At 38.2% G+C, this 18,413-nt stretch overlaps 1 protein-coding gene across 3 annotated transcripts in view; it reads left to right on the top strand.

The window, feature by feature from the left end:
* LOC131067030 (embryogenesis-associated protein EMB8) overlaps positions 1-18,413 on the top strand; it is a 112,340-nt gene that overhangs the window by 22,894 nt on the left and 71,033 nt on the right. For all 3 annotated transcript variants that reach the window (XM_058001973.2, XM_058001967.2, XM_058001977.2), the window contains exons 4-7: positions 4,985-5,127; positions 5,214-5,311; positions 5,423-5,517; positions 5,651-5,704. In XM_058001973.2, the coding sequence (XP_057857956.1) occupies positions 4,985-5,127; positions 5,214-5,311; positions 5,423-5,517; positions 5,651-5,704 (390 nt within the window). The remainder of the gene's footprint in view (positions 1-4,984; positions 5,128-5,213; positions 5,312-5,422; positions 5,518-5,650; positions 5,705-18,413) is intronic.

Here is an 18,413-nt window from a genome sequence, read left to right as displayed (position 1 = left end):
TAAGCGGCTGAAGGAGGAAAACGGACTTCTATGCGAGTATGTCAGGAGTTTCAAGAAACCCCTTAGGGAAGCAGGTCCTTCATCCACTCCCCCTCCCTTCCTTCCCAAGGAAGTAATTGATGATGCGGAACTTACAAAGGCAATGGCACAGAATTCCCGAGAATGGGTAGAGGATGTTTTTGTTGAGGTAGGGAAATTTGTAGAAGATCTAGCTCAGCTCCATTCGAGGTTCGTGGCCCTCCTAAGTAGGTTGGAAACGACGGAAGGACTATGGGAAGATGTTGATGTCTACCAAGACTTAAACATTTCCCAACTCAGGGCTCTAATGAGGACTCTAAGGCAAACACTGGTAGACGAGAAAGTAATCCAGGAGAATGAAGCCTACGACTTTCCCCGATGGTTTTACGCCATCTGTTCAGGGAAGAACACCCTTGATAAATTCAACATTGATTCCGTCACCTTGAAGGAATCTATTAGAGGGATACAGGAAGAAATCCTCAGTGCCATGGAAGCTTTATTTTCAAGGAAACTCAGCGACAGGGGAATAACAGCGAATTCCTTGAAATCCCAATTACATGATTTCTTCTTTGTCGGTTCGTTTCCCAAGGAACATTTTGGAAATGTTTCTTCATTCTCCGGTATGATGAGGAAAACACAGGAGGCCATGGTAGATTGGGAAGGTTTCTTTTCGAGAAGCGAAGAGGAGGTTGCCTTGATGGAGTTCAACATCGAGAATGTGCCAAGTGTCTCCATTAGAGAATTGGAAGCCGTCGTCGGTAGGTTCATTACTTACGCCATTAATGAGCGAGATAATGGTCGTCCGTTTTTGGACGAAAGTCTTTTGATTGAACCATGATGGCGTATTTATGGTTGAAGAGAACATTGACTAGGCGCGGGACCAGTCAACGCATGCCACCACAGGATAAGGGAATCTTCTTGCATGTCGTCCTCTCATAATGGTTTTATGACGGATTCTTCTTGCACGCCGCCGTCGCTTGGAGAGTGATGGGCATTTATGACGACGTTAGTTATATTCCGGGCATGATCATCATCATGGGTGCTATTTTAGGCCCTTTTAAATTAATTGTAAGTGGACATAATGGGTTATTGAATGCAGATTCCCACCTTGTTGCATCATGTGTGGAGAATCTTTTGGGCAAACCCTAATTAGGGTTTTGCATGTAATCTGGGCTTGAGGCCTATATAAGGGGGTAACCCCCTCATTTGTAATGAGGAGAGACTATCGTTAGAGATTGTTGCTAAGAGTTTTTGAAGCAAACACTTAATACATTGTTCAATTATTGGTGTGTTCTTGTGTTGTTTTGGAACTCGCATGGTCTCGTTCTCTTCATAGATTAGATTTGTTTTCATGCAATTAAATGAACTGGATTTGATAGGATCGCTTGTTACCAAATTCGTGCTCATACTTTTGGTGTGCAACTGATTGTTGCATATTGTGCAAAGTTAGTCTGAGCCTTGTTATAAGTGTATGTTCAACTTCAATTGTTAGAAGAGATTGTTCTATCTGATGGTTTCTTTTGACGATTTGAAAATCTTTAGCACTTCCCCTGAAGATCGCACCGCCTTCGTGTAAGTTGTGCTTTGCTGGCAAAGCGAAGTGCGGTTCGATTTTGCACAAGTTTGTCCCGTCTCCTTGTTCCTAGGATTAGATTACCTTTAGTTTAGTTCCCCTCTACCCTGTTCCTATTTACTTTCTGCATATTTCATAATTTGAAAATCTAAAACTTAGAACTTCATTGCAAATTGTCCGTGTCAACAAAGTCTTGAGCTTACATAAATTTCTCTGACATACATAAGGCCCCTTGGATTACCAGCAATCACATCCGCCAACTGAGTCACACTCGTATCATAAAAGAACCTTGGAGTCGATTTGTCTGATCTTCCTACAATATCAGCATGCAATCGTACTTTGATCAAGAGAGAGTGAAGTGACCGTTGGGCAACTTTATTCTGTGTTGGACGCCGTCATAAAAAACACGTCAACAGGGAGCATTAGAGGAGGTAGTTTGGCATTGTATGTCCATTAGAGTTTTGTGGAAGGTCTAGATGTTACAAATAATAGGAACAACTCTCCAAATTTGCTTGACATTGCAACTGTACAAAAAATGTTCCCACATAAAAGTCAAAACATATTAGTGGTTCTATTTTCAATAATCAAGAATGGTAGTAATGCATTGTAAGTGAATTTTTGATATAGAATGTGATAATCCTTCCCTATGTTAGGGATAGTAAAAATGAAAAATTATTTTCATATTCTTAATTAATTCAGGACTGATAAATTCTGTTAATTGATCCCTTAGTATAATGTTGAGTAATTTTGTCTGAATGATTTTGATTAAGCAGGGAAGGGTCCTGATCCCATGCAGTTAACAACACAGAACAACCAATCAAATTTTTGTCTGAATGGTTAGCTTGAACTGTATGCCTAGATTGATGACAACTTCCCTATGATTATTGTTGTCATTTTATGACACCCTTGGTCCATCAGTGAGAACCGATCAAAGATATGTTCCATGGACTAGTGCTGCCCTAGTTGATCAAGGAGAGAAGAATCATGAAGCGTGAAGTGTTGCCTTGTTCGGAGGAAGTTCCTCCCTTGGCCTTTTCTTCTTCCCCGGAACTCCAAAACCCCGAGGTTCTGAAGTTCTTTCCTTAGCCTTTTGAAGTTCTCTGGAACTCCGGATCCTTGAGGTTCCGAGGTTCTTTCTCTTTCCCTTCTCTCGCTTTTCCTTCGCCGGAACTTCGGAACCTAACCCTGAGGTTCCGAAGTTCCTTCTCTTTGTTGCCTCTCTTTTCTTTTCTTGGAACTCTGGAACCCCGAGGTTCCGAAGTTCCTCTCCTTCTCTCCCTTTCTTTTCTTCTCTCCCGGAACTCCGGAACCCCGAGGTTCCGTAGTTCCTTTCTTTTCCCTTCCTCGGAACTTCGGAACCCCGAGGTTCCAAAGTTCCTTTGCGCAGTTCCCCGGAACTCCGGAACCCTGAGGTTTTGAAGTTCCTTTGTGCAGTTCCTCGGAACTCCGGAACCCCAAGGTTCCGAAGTTCCCTCCTAGCTCTTCTTCCTTCTTTTCTTCGGAACTCCGGAACCTCGAGGTTCCGAAGTTCCTTCCCCCTTTGCCTTCTCTCTCTAGTTCCTCTGGAACTTTGGAACCCTGAGGTTCCGAAGTTCCTTTTGTTCTCTTCCTCTCTCTATCCCGGAACCCTGAGGTTCCAAAGTTCTTTCCTTAGCCTTTTGAAGTTCTCCGGAACTCCGGAACCCTGAGGTTCCGAAGTTCCTTGCTCCTTCCCTTGTCTTCCTCACTTCGGGAGTCCGAGCTTCCAAAGTCTTCGGACTTCCTTCCGACTGGCGACACTTCCGGATGGCGTGATCGACACTCAAGGCTTTAAATGCTCCTACAGTTTTGGTGACTTGTGCACTTTCTTTTGTGAAGCCACAAGGGTGCATTAAATGTTTTTGGCAGGATTTCCATCAAGGGAGGTACGGGGCCATGCTTGGTGACTTATGTCATATCTGACTTTGGAAGGTTAGTCAATCCACCTTCTCAGGATTGCCCTTTGTGGGTATGGCTAGGTTGCTTGCATGTACAAGTCAAGTGCATGCACTTCCTTGCACTTCCAGACTGACATGCAGAGGTCACGATCACCCTTGTATCCATTTTTTCTATATAAAGGCTGTTAAGCCTCATTGTAAGGGGTTCTCTCTTCGCTGCCTTGAGCTTTCCTCTGCTCTTTCTCTTCTCTTGAAGATTTGTAATTATTTTTGCATTTCTGCAATTGTAAGTTTGGCCTTTGGCCTTTCAATGAATTGAAATTACATTCTTGCCTTCCTTCAACTTATGCATGTTGTGTATGTTTCCTTACCTTCATCATAAGTGTATGTTTTGTGGCTCTTCTCTCCATATATGCTGTGTTAACTTGTTTTTTTTGAGTGTGACTTGTGGAAATCCTTCTCCCCTCTTGACACTTAGCAAATTCTAACCTCCATACATGTGTTTGGGTCACTCATGCAACTGAAGTTTGTGCATCTTTTGGGTATTTCACTTGATTCCTCATGCCTTTTTGGGTGGGGAGAGGAACAATCTCTCTTCTTGGTGCATCACCTCCTCCTATTTGAAGCATTCTCTCTTCCCTTTACGTCCGCAAGTTGTTAAGATAGGCTTAGGAATTAGTTTTAAAGTGTTGAGTTGGTTCAACACCTGCACCTATTTGAGGAAGGAAGCCGACCTTCTCCGGAGATTCAACCCCTTGCGCACGGTCCCACACTTCGGGGTTGTTTCCATGTTTCACAAGGTTGTTGAGTTGATAGCTTAGCTAGGGTGCAAGCTTTTGTGATAACAATTATCTCCTTTAGCTCTGTAATTTTTGCAGAGTACAAGATCTTAGATTGTTAACTTTCCCTCTTTTATTCATGTTTTCTTATATTAATGCTCCTGCTGATTGGTGGTACTTTACTGTTCTGGTCATTTTTGCAGCCTATGGGCATTGTCTTGATGTATTACAATTTGAAATTTCCAATCTCATTGACTGCATTTGTCCTTGTATGGATGATATTAAATTTTTATTTCTTCATTTCCTATTAGCTTTAGTGCAATGGTTTTGTATCAGCAATGATACAGTCAAGATTTTTAGGGTTTTTGAATTTCTATCACATCACACTGTATGTTAAGAAATTGGTGGTATACTCAGAGTTTCTACAGATAGCACCCTTTCTTGCATGCAATTTTTAGTTATAAGGATCTTGACACCTATTCCGGCTCTAGAGACTTATTTTCTTGTTCTCACCTACCTCTAATTTGTCATATCTCATAACTGCATTTATCTTTGGTGCATTGCTTTCAATTTCTTGCTCTCACCCACCTTTATGTTTGGAATATCCTTAAACTGCATCTATCTTTGGTGCCTTTCTCAGTCACTGCCAATCATTTATATTAATAACTAATTTGTGGAGTTTTAAATTGCATATGAAGGAGGCTGGTAACTGCCCTCTCTCTGGTGCAGTTTCTCTCTGCAACCCTTTCAACTTGGTCATTGCAGATGAGGATTTTCACAAGGGTTTCAATAATATCTATGATAAGGCTCTTGCTAGAGGGCTCCGCATGATATTCAAAAAGTAAAGACTTTATTGTCATGCATTAAATTGTGCTTTTATCACTCTTGCATGGCAGTTATCTCATAGCTCATTTGCTCCAATGGCAGGCATGAACACCTTTTTGAAGGGATAGGAGGCGAGTACAATTTACCCTTGGTAGCTAAGGCAAAATCTGTGCGAGATTTTGATGAAGGCTTAACAAGAGGTTTAACTTGAAACTTCTGACTTTAGGACAAGATTGTGTATGTTGAATGCAATATAGTTGCTTATGACATCATTGTTAAATTCTAATGTGTGATTTGTAATCATTTCATAGTATCCTTTGGGTACAAATCAGTGGATGACTACTATGCTGATGCTAGCAGCTCTCGCTCTATTAAATATGTCCAGACTTCTTTGCTATGCATACAGGTAGTTGACTTTCTTATGTTTCAGTAATGATCATGTTTTTAGTAACACAATTCAATTAGTAGTTTCTACATCTACTCTTTAGTGTTTGAATTTGAAATGTATGCCAGTTATTACTAATTAACTTTTGTTGCAGGCTGAAAATGATCCAATAGCTCCCTCTCGTGGGATACCTCGAGAGGATATCAAGGTATGTGATGAATAAATGAGTGGTTTTCTGTACTAAAATAATGATAAGTAAATTTCATTTTTGTTAGATTATTGAAAACAATTTGTACTTCCTTTGTTCTCTCCTATTCCTAAAGGTATGTGGCATATTATTTTAGATGTCAAATTTAGTAAACCTCCGTTGTAATTCCTCTTGGTAAATATCTATTTTTAAAATTTTTGAATCAAGCCCTAAACCAATGCAAATTTCTCTCTAATGGAGACTTCACAAATTTGGCCCAACCGTGAACTCCATCACGAATTCACCCTTTAGGAAGAGCTACGGTTTCGTCCAACTCTTCTGTTAAACTCTTGAATGTTTCCATCTCCAAAAATCATTAATAATTATATCAAATCCATAGAACGCTTTGCCACAACCCCTGGATCCTCTTTATAAGGACCTTGAGGAACTTTTTAGAAGATTAGGCCGACTTTATAACTCGAGAACTTTATCAAATAAAGTGACTTATCTTATTATTTTTTGTTTTATAATTAATTTAATTAATAAAAGTCATCCTTAAAAAAAAAAACTGATTTCTGCACAACTTAACCAATTAATTTAGTTAAGCCACTTTATAAAAATTTTGGGACATTACAATGAAGTGTCTTTTTGGTATGATTATATCTTTGTGAAAATGTTTTTTTCCTTACTTATGATGGTAGGTCTTTGATGAGAATTTGTTCTTTGGGCCAGCAAGTTCCATGCTCCTAGCCTCTTGTAAACTTGGTGGATCAAATGCGTTAACCCATCCCTTGATAGGTTCCATTAGTCCTTCACTAAAAAGGACCACAAGTTTCCTCTCTGTAATTTTAGGAACCATAATGCCTCAACCACAAGTTGTATTGACATGCAATTTACACCTTTTTGAAATTAATTTTTGGGGAATATCAACATCGGAGAGCAATTTCTTGCTACTTGCAAAGCCAACTTTTGTGATATGAAATTTGGGGTCAAATTGCTCAGGGAGGGGTGCTGGGTGCCCTAGTCCCAACAGTTCGAGCCATGACAAAAAGGTCATGAGTAGAGGATTGCACCAAGTTTTAGGAAATGGTACTGAAATTGAGCACTACCAGACATGAACCAGGTACATTAGGCACAGCGCCCAAAGTGAGCCCAAAGTGTGTGAAATTGTGAAGGGATACAATTTACTACACTCAATAACAATTTAACCTCCTTAGAACAGCTTCATTCAACCTCATAACTCATTGAAAATGTGCCAATGATGGCCTGGAAAGGCAAATCAGATATGGCAGGTCTGAAATCTCTGTCACAACAGGGTTGGTGAATTGTATGGTCCCCCTTATAGGCAACCATCTCCAAAAAATACAACTCGGAATAGGTTCCAATGGTCTCCCATGGACTAGATGCCCCCAAACAACAATGAAATATTCTTTAATGATTGGCACTTAGGAGGGGAAAGTTTCATGCCCAGTCAAGGACACTGGTACAACCCCTTTTGGAAATTCGTGCCAGCTGATAACAACTTAGAAAAGCATCACAAAGGGTCGTCCAACTAGAAGAACTTTGTTATTGCAGCCTCAAATAATTTTCAGACCCTTCAACACATTTCCCAAGCAAAAGATTTATGGTACAACCAACTAGGGAACATATCAAACCCCCCATAGTGTACAACCAGCCAATAGAAATTTTCAAATTACCGTGAAAATCATCAACAAACTTTGCAAATGACAAACAAACAAACCCCCAAACTCTTGCACTCAAAAAACTGCAAACATGTTAATATTGAAACCCCTATCTGCAAACTCCATGAAGAAAAGTGGTGATTCTTGAATAGAACCACTTCGTCCTTACAAGATATAAGGAAGAACATAGGTTTAATTCGATAGCACAACATATTTGTAATCTTTAGCATATCCAAAATGAGAGGTCAAACCTCCTTTTATAGCTGTGGAGGGAAAAGAGACCAATTTGAAATTATAAAATAATTCATTTCCCACCAAAAGTCTTTTTCGAATTATGAAAATGACTTCATGTGCAACTCCCCTTTCATTTGAGGGGACATAAAGTTACTTTATAAAAATATAACAATTTAATAATGCAATATTAACATTAGAATTTAAGTGTATATTTAAATACACTTGTTTAAGTTACAAATATTAAAGTAACTATATAATGTTTCTATAATGGTTGTTTGGTTAGTTAGTTTAGGATATTTCCTTTTTGTAGTTTGTTTTTATTTAGAAAGTTTCTCTTCTATCTTTCGTTTCTTTTTTAGAAACTTTGTTTGTAATCTATATATAAGGAGTTTTCGTCTCCTGTGTTGATATATTGAATCAATCATTTATTATTTCATGGTATCAGAGTGGGGAAAGATTTTGATGATTTTTTAAAATTTGTGGTCTCTTAACCTGGAAATTATTTCTAGAATTTTTTTCGAAACATTTTTGTATGTAAAAATGTGGTTTGTGGAAATTTTTTTTGAAAATTTTATCAAAAGTTTTTAAAAAATAAATTGAAAGCTCTTTTTTTGAGAAATTATTATGATTTCTTCTTTGAATTTGTGGACTTGTGTGAAGTAGAAGTTGGAGAAGGGTTTGTAACTGGAAAACCGCAAAGGGTTTCTCAAAAGAATCATGAGCTCTTTGAGGATTTTCATGTGGGTTTTTACTGCTTAAAATCGTGCAATTGATTTGGAAAATATGCTTGCAGATTTCTTCTATCAAGACAAGGGTTTTTTCTTCTATAAATCGCGGGTTTGTTTTAGGAATACTACGTGACTTTTTTGTGTTTTTTTTTGGTCGTGGGTTTTTAACCCACTTCTTTGCTTGCAATTTGGCTAGATCTCTTTTGGTTTCTACGCGGTGACTTTGGTCTTCTCTCACATGATGTCTGTCTATGTGTTGCATGACTTGGGTGTTCATTTTTTCCCTTGCGACGTCTTCATAGGCCGCATGAAGATTTTTCTCTATGTGATGAGATTTTTCTCAAGGCTAAAGATTCCATTTTATCTTTCCTGTTGAAGGTTGTCACGAGGGTTTTGTTTTGCACGCGTTTTGAGTGTTTGTCTGTGGGCAAGCTCGTGGTTTTTTCGCAGATTTTTGCCCGTGCGACTGTTGTGACGTTTTCACACATCGCCCCATTGCAAATGGGGACCCATGTTTTTTGCTTTTTAGGGTTTGTTTTTTGGTCTTTTAGGGTTTTGTTAGTTAGCTTTTGCATTTTGAGTGCTGTCGGGGAGATCAATAGGATAGCAAGTCCGGCTTGAGTGATGTCCTGATCTTGAAATTTGTCTAAGTCTGAAAGTCTTGATCCTGAAATTTGGCTAAGTCTGGAATGTCCTGATCCTGAAATTTGACTAAGTCTGGAAACTGAAAAACCTCAAAAAACTAGATTTTGCAATATAACTCCTAGAGGTCTGAAACCACTCTCAAACATCTTGAAAGTATATATGGAATATAACTTAAAGTATAAGAAAGAAGAACTTATACTTAAATGTTATATTCCATAAAAATTATCCTGATAGAGAGATCAAAAAGTCAAATTTCGCTCCTGTCCTTCACTGAGGATCTAGAGCGAATTTCGCTCCTGTCCTTCTCCAAGGGACCAAGGCAAAGCGCCCCTGTCCCTCACCAAGGGACCAGGGCGAAAATACTTATTTGAGCCATTCCTGGCCTTGTTTGGTTAAATTGAGACATCAAAAGCATGGTGAAGGACGAAATGAGCATGATAGAGCATCCAGACTTGATCAAAAACAATGAAATGATGAAGTTTTTGCCTAGAAGGTCAAATTCGCTCCTGTCCCTCACTGAAGGACCAGAGCGCTTTTCTTTATATGCACAATTTTAGATCTTTTTTGGACATTAACTTTTAGTCATAGCATGAAGTAAGATGATATCTTCCTTAGCCAAGACATTTTTTGATGAAAATTGTAACGATTTGGCCTAGAGAGCAAAATTCGCTCCTGTCCCTCACTGAAGGACCGGAGCTTGAATCCCAATGTCGCATTATCCTTGCAAGATTTAAGTGGTTTCGCGATTTGAGGAGGTCAAGGGAAGTATGTTTTGCCCGTTGAATATAACTTAAGAACGCCACAATGAAGAAAATCGGCCTAAGTAACAAGTTCGCTCCTGTCCCTCTCCAAGGGACCAAGGTGACTGGCTAGGGCGCTCCTGTCCCTCTCCAAGGGACCGAAGCGATTTTCCCTCAAGACAAGATTTGGGCAAGAGAAAAGCAAGTTTCGCGTTTGAGGTGGGTGGAGGAAGACACAATCGATCCGTTGAAGATAATTTTCGAAGCTAGCAAAGGACGAATTGGCTTGTAATTGCAAAAGTGCTCCCGTCCCTCACTGAAGGACCGGAGCTTGAATTTCAAATTTGCACTGTTCTTGCAGGATCAAGACAATTTTATGATTTGAAGAGACCAAGGAAAACATGATTTATCCATTGAATATAATTTGGAAGGCTAACAAAGGACGGATAAGCTTGGATTTGCAAAATAGCTCCTGTCCCTCTCCAAGGGACTAGGGCGAAAAACTTAATATCCAGTCCTTCTCGCCAAGTTTGGACAAATCTAAGCCAAGGCGCGGATTTGAAATGATGTTTAAAATGCTTCGAGGTGGAATTGAGATGTAAGAGTTGCAAATTTTGATGACAAATGCAAAAAGCGCTCCTGTCCCTCACTGAAGGACCGGAGCTTGAAATCCAAACTTGCATTATCATTGCAAGATTTAAGTAATTTTGCGGTTTGAGGAGGTCAAGGGAAGCGAGTTCTGTCCGTTGAATATAACTTGAGTGGGATACAAAGGAGAGAATCAACCCAAAAGACAAAAATCGCTCCTGTCCCTCAGCAAGGGACCAGGGCGAAAATGTCTTAAGGTACGCTCCTCCTAAAGATCAAATAAAATTAAACTCGAAGCTCCAGTTAAAAGTACCATTTAAATGCCTAGATGAAGTTTTGGACGAAAAAAAGGAGATATGCAAGGTCTAGATTGAAAAATCGCTCCTGGCCTTCACCAAGGGTCCAGGGCGAAATTGATGATATCCTTCATTTTTGCATTAATTGAATGTTGACATTCCTTGAAATTCAACAAAATTTGCTAACTTTGGAATATTTGAAAAAATTAATTGGCATTTAGTAAATTAATTTTGGGCCTCAAAAAATTGAATTTCTATTATAAAGGCATTTAAAATTAATTTTTTTTGTGAAATTAAAATTATAATGTGGAGCGCACAAGGCATTATTTTGCCTTTATTTGCTAGGTCGGCCTACTCCTTTTGAGGTTTTATTTATTATTTTACCTTTTATTTGCCAAGTCGGCCTCATGGGTAAATGGAAGGTGAGCGCTCTATTTATTGGGGGTGTTGTTTCACAATTCAAATCATTCAATCATCCTTTCAAGTACAAAATTGGAGAGCAATTTGAGGAGTGAAATCTAGAGAAGTGGAGCGAATTTTTACTAAGTGTGGAGAAGCTAGTGGAGGGCGAAATTCATCTTGAAGGCTATTGGAGAGGCGTATTTCTTGCTAGATTGGAGGATAAATTCCAGATGTTTTGAAGGTATTTCAAGGCGAATTTCCAGATTTTTGAAGTCTAAAGGTGGTGGAGTTCTTTTCCAAGCTAAAGGAGGTGCATTTTATCCAAGGGAGAACTTTGATCTACACTTTGCCTAGCAAAATTCATCTATTTTTACATCATTTCTTAGAGTTAATTCTCAAGAAGAGGTTTGATTTTTATTTTTTTGACATTTTTTAGAAAAGTCTAAGTATTGCATGGTTAATTAGGAAATGATAACTCAAGATTTATCATGAAGTTTCCTACTTAAAATCTTGAATATTCCTTTTAAAGTTTAATTTTTAGATTTCAAGATATATTACTAATTTTGAAATGTTGTGTAGGTATCAAGATGGCGACTCCAAGCTCGAAAGATCTACAAGTCGGAGGACTCTTCTCAAGGAAAATCAAGCCAGATCAAGGACGATCAAGCAAGGACAAGGGCGACCTCCTCTAGCCTAGCATCGACAAGGACGACCTTCTTCGATCCAGCATCATCAAGATAAGGGCGACCTCTTCCAATCCAGTATTCCAAGGCGAGGTACATCAATCATCCTGCACATCAAGGACACAAGAAGTCAAAGTAAAGGGTTCGTTGAAGAAGCAGATAGTTCCAAAAGAATTAATTAAAGCTAGCTTCTCAACAACATCAAGTTGAATATTTACCAAGTTACAAGTGTCAGACGGCGTGGCATCCTAGTCATCACTTCTCCAGTCAGTGTGGTCCACCTCGGCATGTCCAGATTCAATGTACCTAACTCATGGAAGGTGGCACAAACTCCGATGTACCTACCCCGGCTATCCATTGGTCGATTTTTCTAGAGAGGACATGTGTCCAAGCAATACAATTTTATCATTGGTCAAGCATTAAATGTTATGTAATGGTTGTAACAAACCCTAACTAGGGTTTTCATTGTAAAATCTTGGCCATTGATCTCGAATTGATCTAAGCCATCAAATTGTATTGTGGGCACTATATAAGCCCTGGCATTTCATTTTGTAAAGGCAGTTAGAAATAAGATAGAAATAGTTGAAAGCAGTTAGCAGATAGAGAGTAGTTAGCTAGTTGATAGGATAGTAATTAGAGTAGAGTAGAGAGAGAAGGCAAAGATTGTTGCCAAGATGTTGTTGTAAAAGACTTGTAACTTCATTGAAGAAATGGTGAAATTTATGGGTCGATTCGACAATTTGCATGGTCTTTATACTTCTCATATTTGATTTCATGTTATTAGATGAGTGGAAGAAATATGCTTGATTGATGGTGAAATTCACATATCCATACTACTAGCAGTTTGTTGATTGCAGACTTGCCTTGTGTAGTCAACTGGAATCGTTCAGCTTAAGCTTAACTTCAATTGTCGCTTCTTCATTGATATGCATCAACTTGATGGTGTCTATGCCTGCAGTGATGATTTGAACATCATAAAGCTTCCCTTCGAAGATCGCACTAGCCTTGTGGAGATGGTCCTGCGATGTCAAAACAAGACCTAGTTAGAGTTTCATCAAAGATCAATCATTGCTCCTACATTCTTAGTATTAGGATTAGATCCTCTCTTCGCCCTCATCCTTTTTCCGTTTTTCAAATCTAAGCTAGTAAGAGCCTGTGTTCCAGCAAAGCAGATCAGAAGTTCAATCATCAAATGTAAGTCCCCTTGTGATTCCAGCAAATCACATCATACCATTGGAGCTTATCCACACGTAGAGACCCTACATACAAGAACCTTGGAGTCATCCTGATTGATCCTTTTTCGCGATATCTTTAGCAATCAGAGGCTTTATTCAAGAGAGGATAAGGTACCCTTAGGTATTTTATTCTGTGTTTGATTGTGTACAAAATACACGTCAACAGCGACTTGCTCTTTTCTACGATTTATTTCTGCTAAGGTTTTTTTTGTGATCTAGGTTTTGTTTCCAGTGGCTAGGGTTTTTCTGAAATCGGACTTCACAAACCTTGTTTTGTTTTTGATGATTTTTTCAAAGAATCGTGTGTAACATCTGTTGCATGTGTGTGTGGGTTTCAAAACAGAACCTTGAAATTTGTGCCAACTGCTTGCTGAAAGTTTTAATTGGTTTTTTACAAAAAAAAAAGACCTTTTGGGCTGATTTTTTACAAAAATCAAAGTGTTTTTTTTGAGAAGTTGACTTCATTTTTCATGTCATTGGAAAATGGGAGGGATGGTGTTGTTGACCAAGATCATGTTGGAAGGCAATTAACGCTTCAACGAGAAGAACTACAATACTTGGAAGTAGAGGATGCTCACTATTTTTGAGTATCGGTGTCTAGATCAAATTGTTCTAGGTAATACTACTTGTCCCATAGTGGCAAGCAAAGACCAGGACAAGTTTGATGAGCATAATTGTGAAATTCTTATTTTGCTCAAGTTATCAGTCATTGATGAGATGCTTCCAATAGTGCCATTTGGCAAAGATTGCTAAAGAGATTTGGAGTAACTTGAAGGATCTGCATGAGATGTCAAATAAAGGCAAAGCTTTCTTCCTTAAGAACATGTTGTTCTCGATTATGATGGATGACAAGATGTCTTTGTAGGATCATATTATGAAGATCAAAGACATTCGAGATCAACTTGAGGCCATTGGTCGCAAGATGGAAGAAGAGGATATGGTGGTCATTACATTGAAAAGTTTACCACAATCCTATGAGCACTTCATCGAAAATCTCAACATTACATCCACCAATGTTGACTTGAAGTTTGATGAATTATGCAACAAGCTCTTGCAACGAGCCAAGTGGAGACAACAATTTGGTAGTAGTAGTGACATAGCCACTGTGGAACATGCATTTATTGCCAAGGACAAAGGCAAAGGTGTGTCCACTCAGCAGAAAGGAAAAAGCAACTCTGAGGATAATTTCAAGAAGAATATCACGTGTCACTATTGTGGTAAACTTGGTCATATACAGAGGTTTTGTAAAAAATAGTTGGTTGATCAGAAGTCCAACCAGGGAGGGTCTCAGCAACAGGCTCATATTGTAGAGTGTTTTGAAAAGGAGTCATCCTTCTATTCATTTTGTGGCCAAATGACTCACAAATTATGTCAAGTCTTCTGTAGGGTAGTTAGTAGAATGACCATTAAGGGAAGGTATTCAAGTATTTATGTAATTTTTCTATAATGGTCATTCAAATAGTTAGTTAGGATGTTTCCTTTTTGTAGTTTGGTCTTATTAGAATGTTTCTCTTCTATCTTTCATTTATTTTTTATAAACTTTGTTTGTAATGTCTGTATAGGGAGATTTTGTCTCCTATGTTAATATATTGAATCAATCATTTATTATTTCAAGAAAAAGTATTGTTTAAGCATCAAAAATCAAATTTGGACATGCCAAGATATAATTGAGGTTGTGGGACGAAGGTTAGTATCAATTTAGAGACATTAAAAATAGACGTGCTCTCCAAGAATATTGGAGAACACCCCAAGAATCTAAAATATTTTTGAAAGAATCACTGCAATCCATATTGCCAACTGTGAAGAGCACACGATTATATTGAGAGGGGGGTGAATTAGTATGATAGCAAAATTTTACCTTTAGAAACACGTGATTAGATGCAATATCAATACTTCAAAAAGCTTAATCAACCACACATGCAAGATCTAGCAAGTAAGAACAAAAGTGAACACACAATCTATGTGGAAACCCTTGTGAGAGAAAACCACGGCAAAATATTCTTTTTGTATTGAGAACTTCGTACAAATTTCATAGGTACCAACCCACAGGAGACACCAATCTCCGCTAGAAGATTTGTAGGCACCAACCCACTAGTGACACCAATCCCCACAATTGTACACCAACTCAACAAGATACAACAATGTCTTCGAGTGAGAGGCTCCAACCTCCTAACCTCACAAAGTAGAAGGCACCAACCTTCAAAATGCAAATTAATAATATTGTTGGATCTGCCCTAGATCCCTTCAAAGACTTCAACAAAATCTTGCCCATTTTTCACAAATCTGCCTTGAATCTCTGCTCTCAAATCTCTACTCAGTTCTGCAATATAATCTTCAAAATATGCTCCCAAATCTGCAATATCTTCACATGAATCTGAACTACAATCTTCAATGATCTTCCCTCACAAATATAGCATGAGATGGCTCCAATTTCACTTCAGAAAATGGGATCAAATGAGTCCCATAAATCTGCTCAAATATTTGACAAATAATTTTTACAATAATCCTTTCTTTCTGCCCTTCATACACCAGTAAATATGCTCTAAATCAGAATGATATTGTAATTGAATTGATACTCAATAACCTTAAAACATCTTCCATTTATATCTCCCACAAGACACCTCTTCATTCCAATGGTCACCACCCATAAACCAGGTTGGCGAATAAATAGTTATTTAATTAATTTTTCATTTCTTTAAAAGCTCTTTCCCAAGGTGGGCGCACTAATCAAGGAGGTCGTCCCTCTTGATGAGGGGCGCCAATTGTTTCAATTACCCTTGACAAGGGGCGGCTCTTATAGGGGGTTTTCCAAAAAATAAAATATTATTTTTCCTTAAATAAGTCATCTTTATCATAGATGCCATAATTTAATATTTGTGCAATTTAGTAAATAAATTGCTTCCCTTAATTTACAAAATCTTGATCTTAGTGCCATAAATTTGGCACATGTTAAACCACACATTATTGATTGGCCCTTTGATGTCAATGACAATAATCCAACAATACTCCCTTGTCATGGATGGCAACCCTGTAAAAATTAGTTGTCTAAGAGAATCTGGGTCAAACAACTCCCCTTGACTTCTCCCCCTTTGACATTAATGGCAAAGGATATCCAGGGCTAACTGAGTAAGACAATGAATAGATCTCCATGATCATATGCTTCTTATGAAAACTTAGTGAATGGATGAAAAGGATATCACTCCCAATTTCTCCTTCAAGTACTCAAAAGTCTTTCTTGGAAGAGGCTTTGTGAAAATGTTTGCAATCTAGTCCTTTGTAGCAACATACTCCAACTTTTCTTGTTGCTGAAGTACTTGCTCCCTAAAAAATGGTACTTAATCAGAATATGTTTCTTCCTATAGTGCACAATAAGATTCTTTGATATGTTGATGGCACTTGTATTATCACAGAAAATGGGGATGGGATTCTCATACTCAACCTTGATATCTTTCAATGTCTATTACATCCATAGAACCTGTGTGCGACAAGCTGCTGCTGCAATTTACTCTGCCCTTGCTGTCGATGAAGAAACTAAAGCTTGTTTCTTGCTTAACCAAGATACAAGACAATCACCAAGGAAGAATGCACCTCCATTGGTGCTTTTCTTGTCATCAATATTGCCTGTGCAATCTGCATCCATGTATGCTGTAAGGGTGAAATCTTCATCTCTTGGATACCACAATATGAAATCCATAGTCCCCTTTAAATATTTCAACATCCTTTTGACTGGATTGACATGGGTTTCCGTTAAAGCTTCCTGAAAATGTGCCACCAAACCAACTGCTTGCGTAATATTGGGCCTTGTAGTTGTTAGGTATAGCAAGCTTCCATTCATGGATCTATAAGTAGTCTAATTTGCTGCAGGAGATTCATCATCTTTGCCCAATTTACAACCAGTAACCATAGGAGTACTTACTGGATTACAATCTTCCATTAACATACTTGGTTTGAGAAATATAGATTCCTTTATCTAATTGAGAGATTTGCAAACCAAGAAAGAAGATAACTCACCAAACATTGACATCTCAAATTCATTTTGCATGTAAGAAGCAAAGTCAGGACACATTCCCTCATAGTATCCTCCAAAAATGATGTCATCTACACAGATGACAACAATCAACAAATGATCTCCATTCTTGATTTATAAATTAATCTTTTGAGAGCAACTGGGTCAAACAAGTCTGCCTAATTGAAATGTTCCCCCTTACTTGACTTCTCCCCCTTTTACATCAATGGCAAAGGGTATCTAGTGCTAACTAAGCAAGACAATGAGTAGCTCCCCTTGAGCACATGCTTCTTATGAAAACTTAGCGAAGCTCCCCTTGAGCACATGCTTCTTATGAAAACTTAGCGAATGGATGAAAGTGATATCACTCCCAATTTCTCCTTCAAGTACTCAAAAGTCACTTTTGGAAGAGGTTTCGTGAAAATGTCTGCAATCTGCTCCTTTGTAGCAACATACTCCAACTTTATCTGCTATTCAAGTGTTTGCTCCCTAAAAAATGGTACTTAAATCATAATATGTTTTGTCTTTGAGTGCACAATAAGTTTCTTTGATATGTTGATGGCACTCATATTATCACAAAGCATGGGGGGGGATTCTCATACTCAACCTTGATATCTTTCAATAGTTGGTTCATCCATAGAACGTGTGAGACAAGCTGCTGCTGCAATATACTTTGCCCTTGCTGTCAAAAAAGAAACTGAAGCTTGTTTCTTGCTTAACTAAGGTACAAGACAATCACCAAGGAAGAATGTACCTCTATTGGTGCTTACCTTGTCATCAATATTGCTTGTGCAATTTGCATCCATGTATGTTGTAAGGGTGAAATCTTTGCCTCTTGGATACCACAATCTAAAATCCATAATATCCTTTAAATATTTCAACATCCTTTTGATTGCATTGACATGGGTTTCCTTTGGAGCTTCCTAAAACCGTGCCACCAAACCAACTGCTTGCATAATATCAGGCCTTGTAGCTGTTAGGTATAGCAAGCTTCCAATCATGGATCTATACATAGTCTAATTTGTATGTGTGTGATAGTATAATTTGTTGTAGGAGATTAATCATCTTTGCTCAATTTACAACTAGTAACCACAGGAGTACTTACTGGTTTACAATCTTCCATTTTGAACTTCTTTAACATCTTTTTAACATACTTGGTTTGAGAAATATAGGTCCCTTTATTTTATTGAGAGATTTGCAAACTAAGAAAGAAAGATAACTCACCAAGCATTGACATCTCAAATTCCTTTTGCATTTCATAAGCAAATTCTTAACACATTCCCTCAGTATCCTCCAAAAAGGATGTCACCTACATAGATGACAACAATCAACAAATTATCTCCTTCATTCTTGATATATAAATTGTTGCTTGCAATTTGTCTTTTGAAGCCCCACTTTTGAAGATGCTTGTCTAATCTTGAATATCAAGCCCTCAAGGCTTACTTTTGTTTGTAAAGAGCCTTCTTTAGTTTACAAACATAATCCTTATTT

The sequence above is a fragment of the Cryptomeria japonica genome, chromosome 5 (genome assembly GCF_030272615.1).
Source record: "Cryptomeria japonica chromosome 5, Sugi_1.0, whole genome shotgun sequence".
Lineage (NCBI taxonomy): Eukaryota > Viridiplantae > Streptophyta > Pinopsida > Cupressales > Cupressaceae > Cryptomeria > Cryptomeria japonica.
The sequence above is the reverse complement of the archived record's forward strand: the minus strand, read 5'-3'. Positions and strand labels throughout refer to the sequence as shown.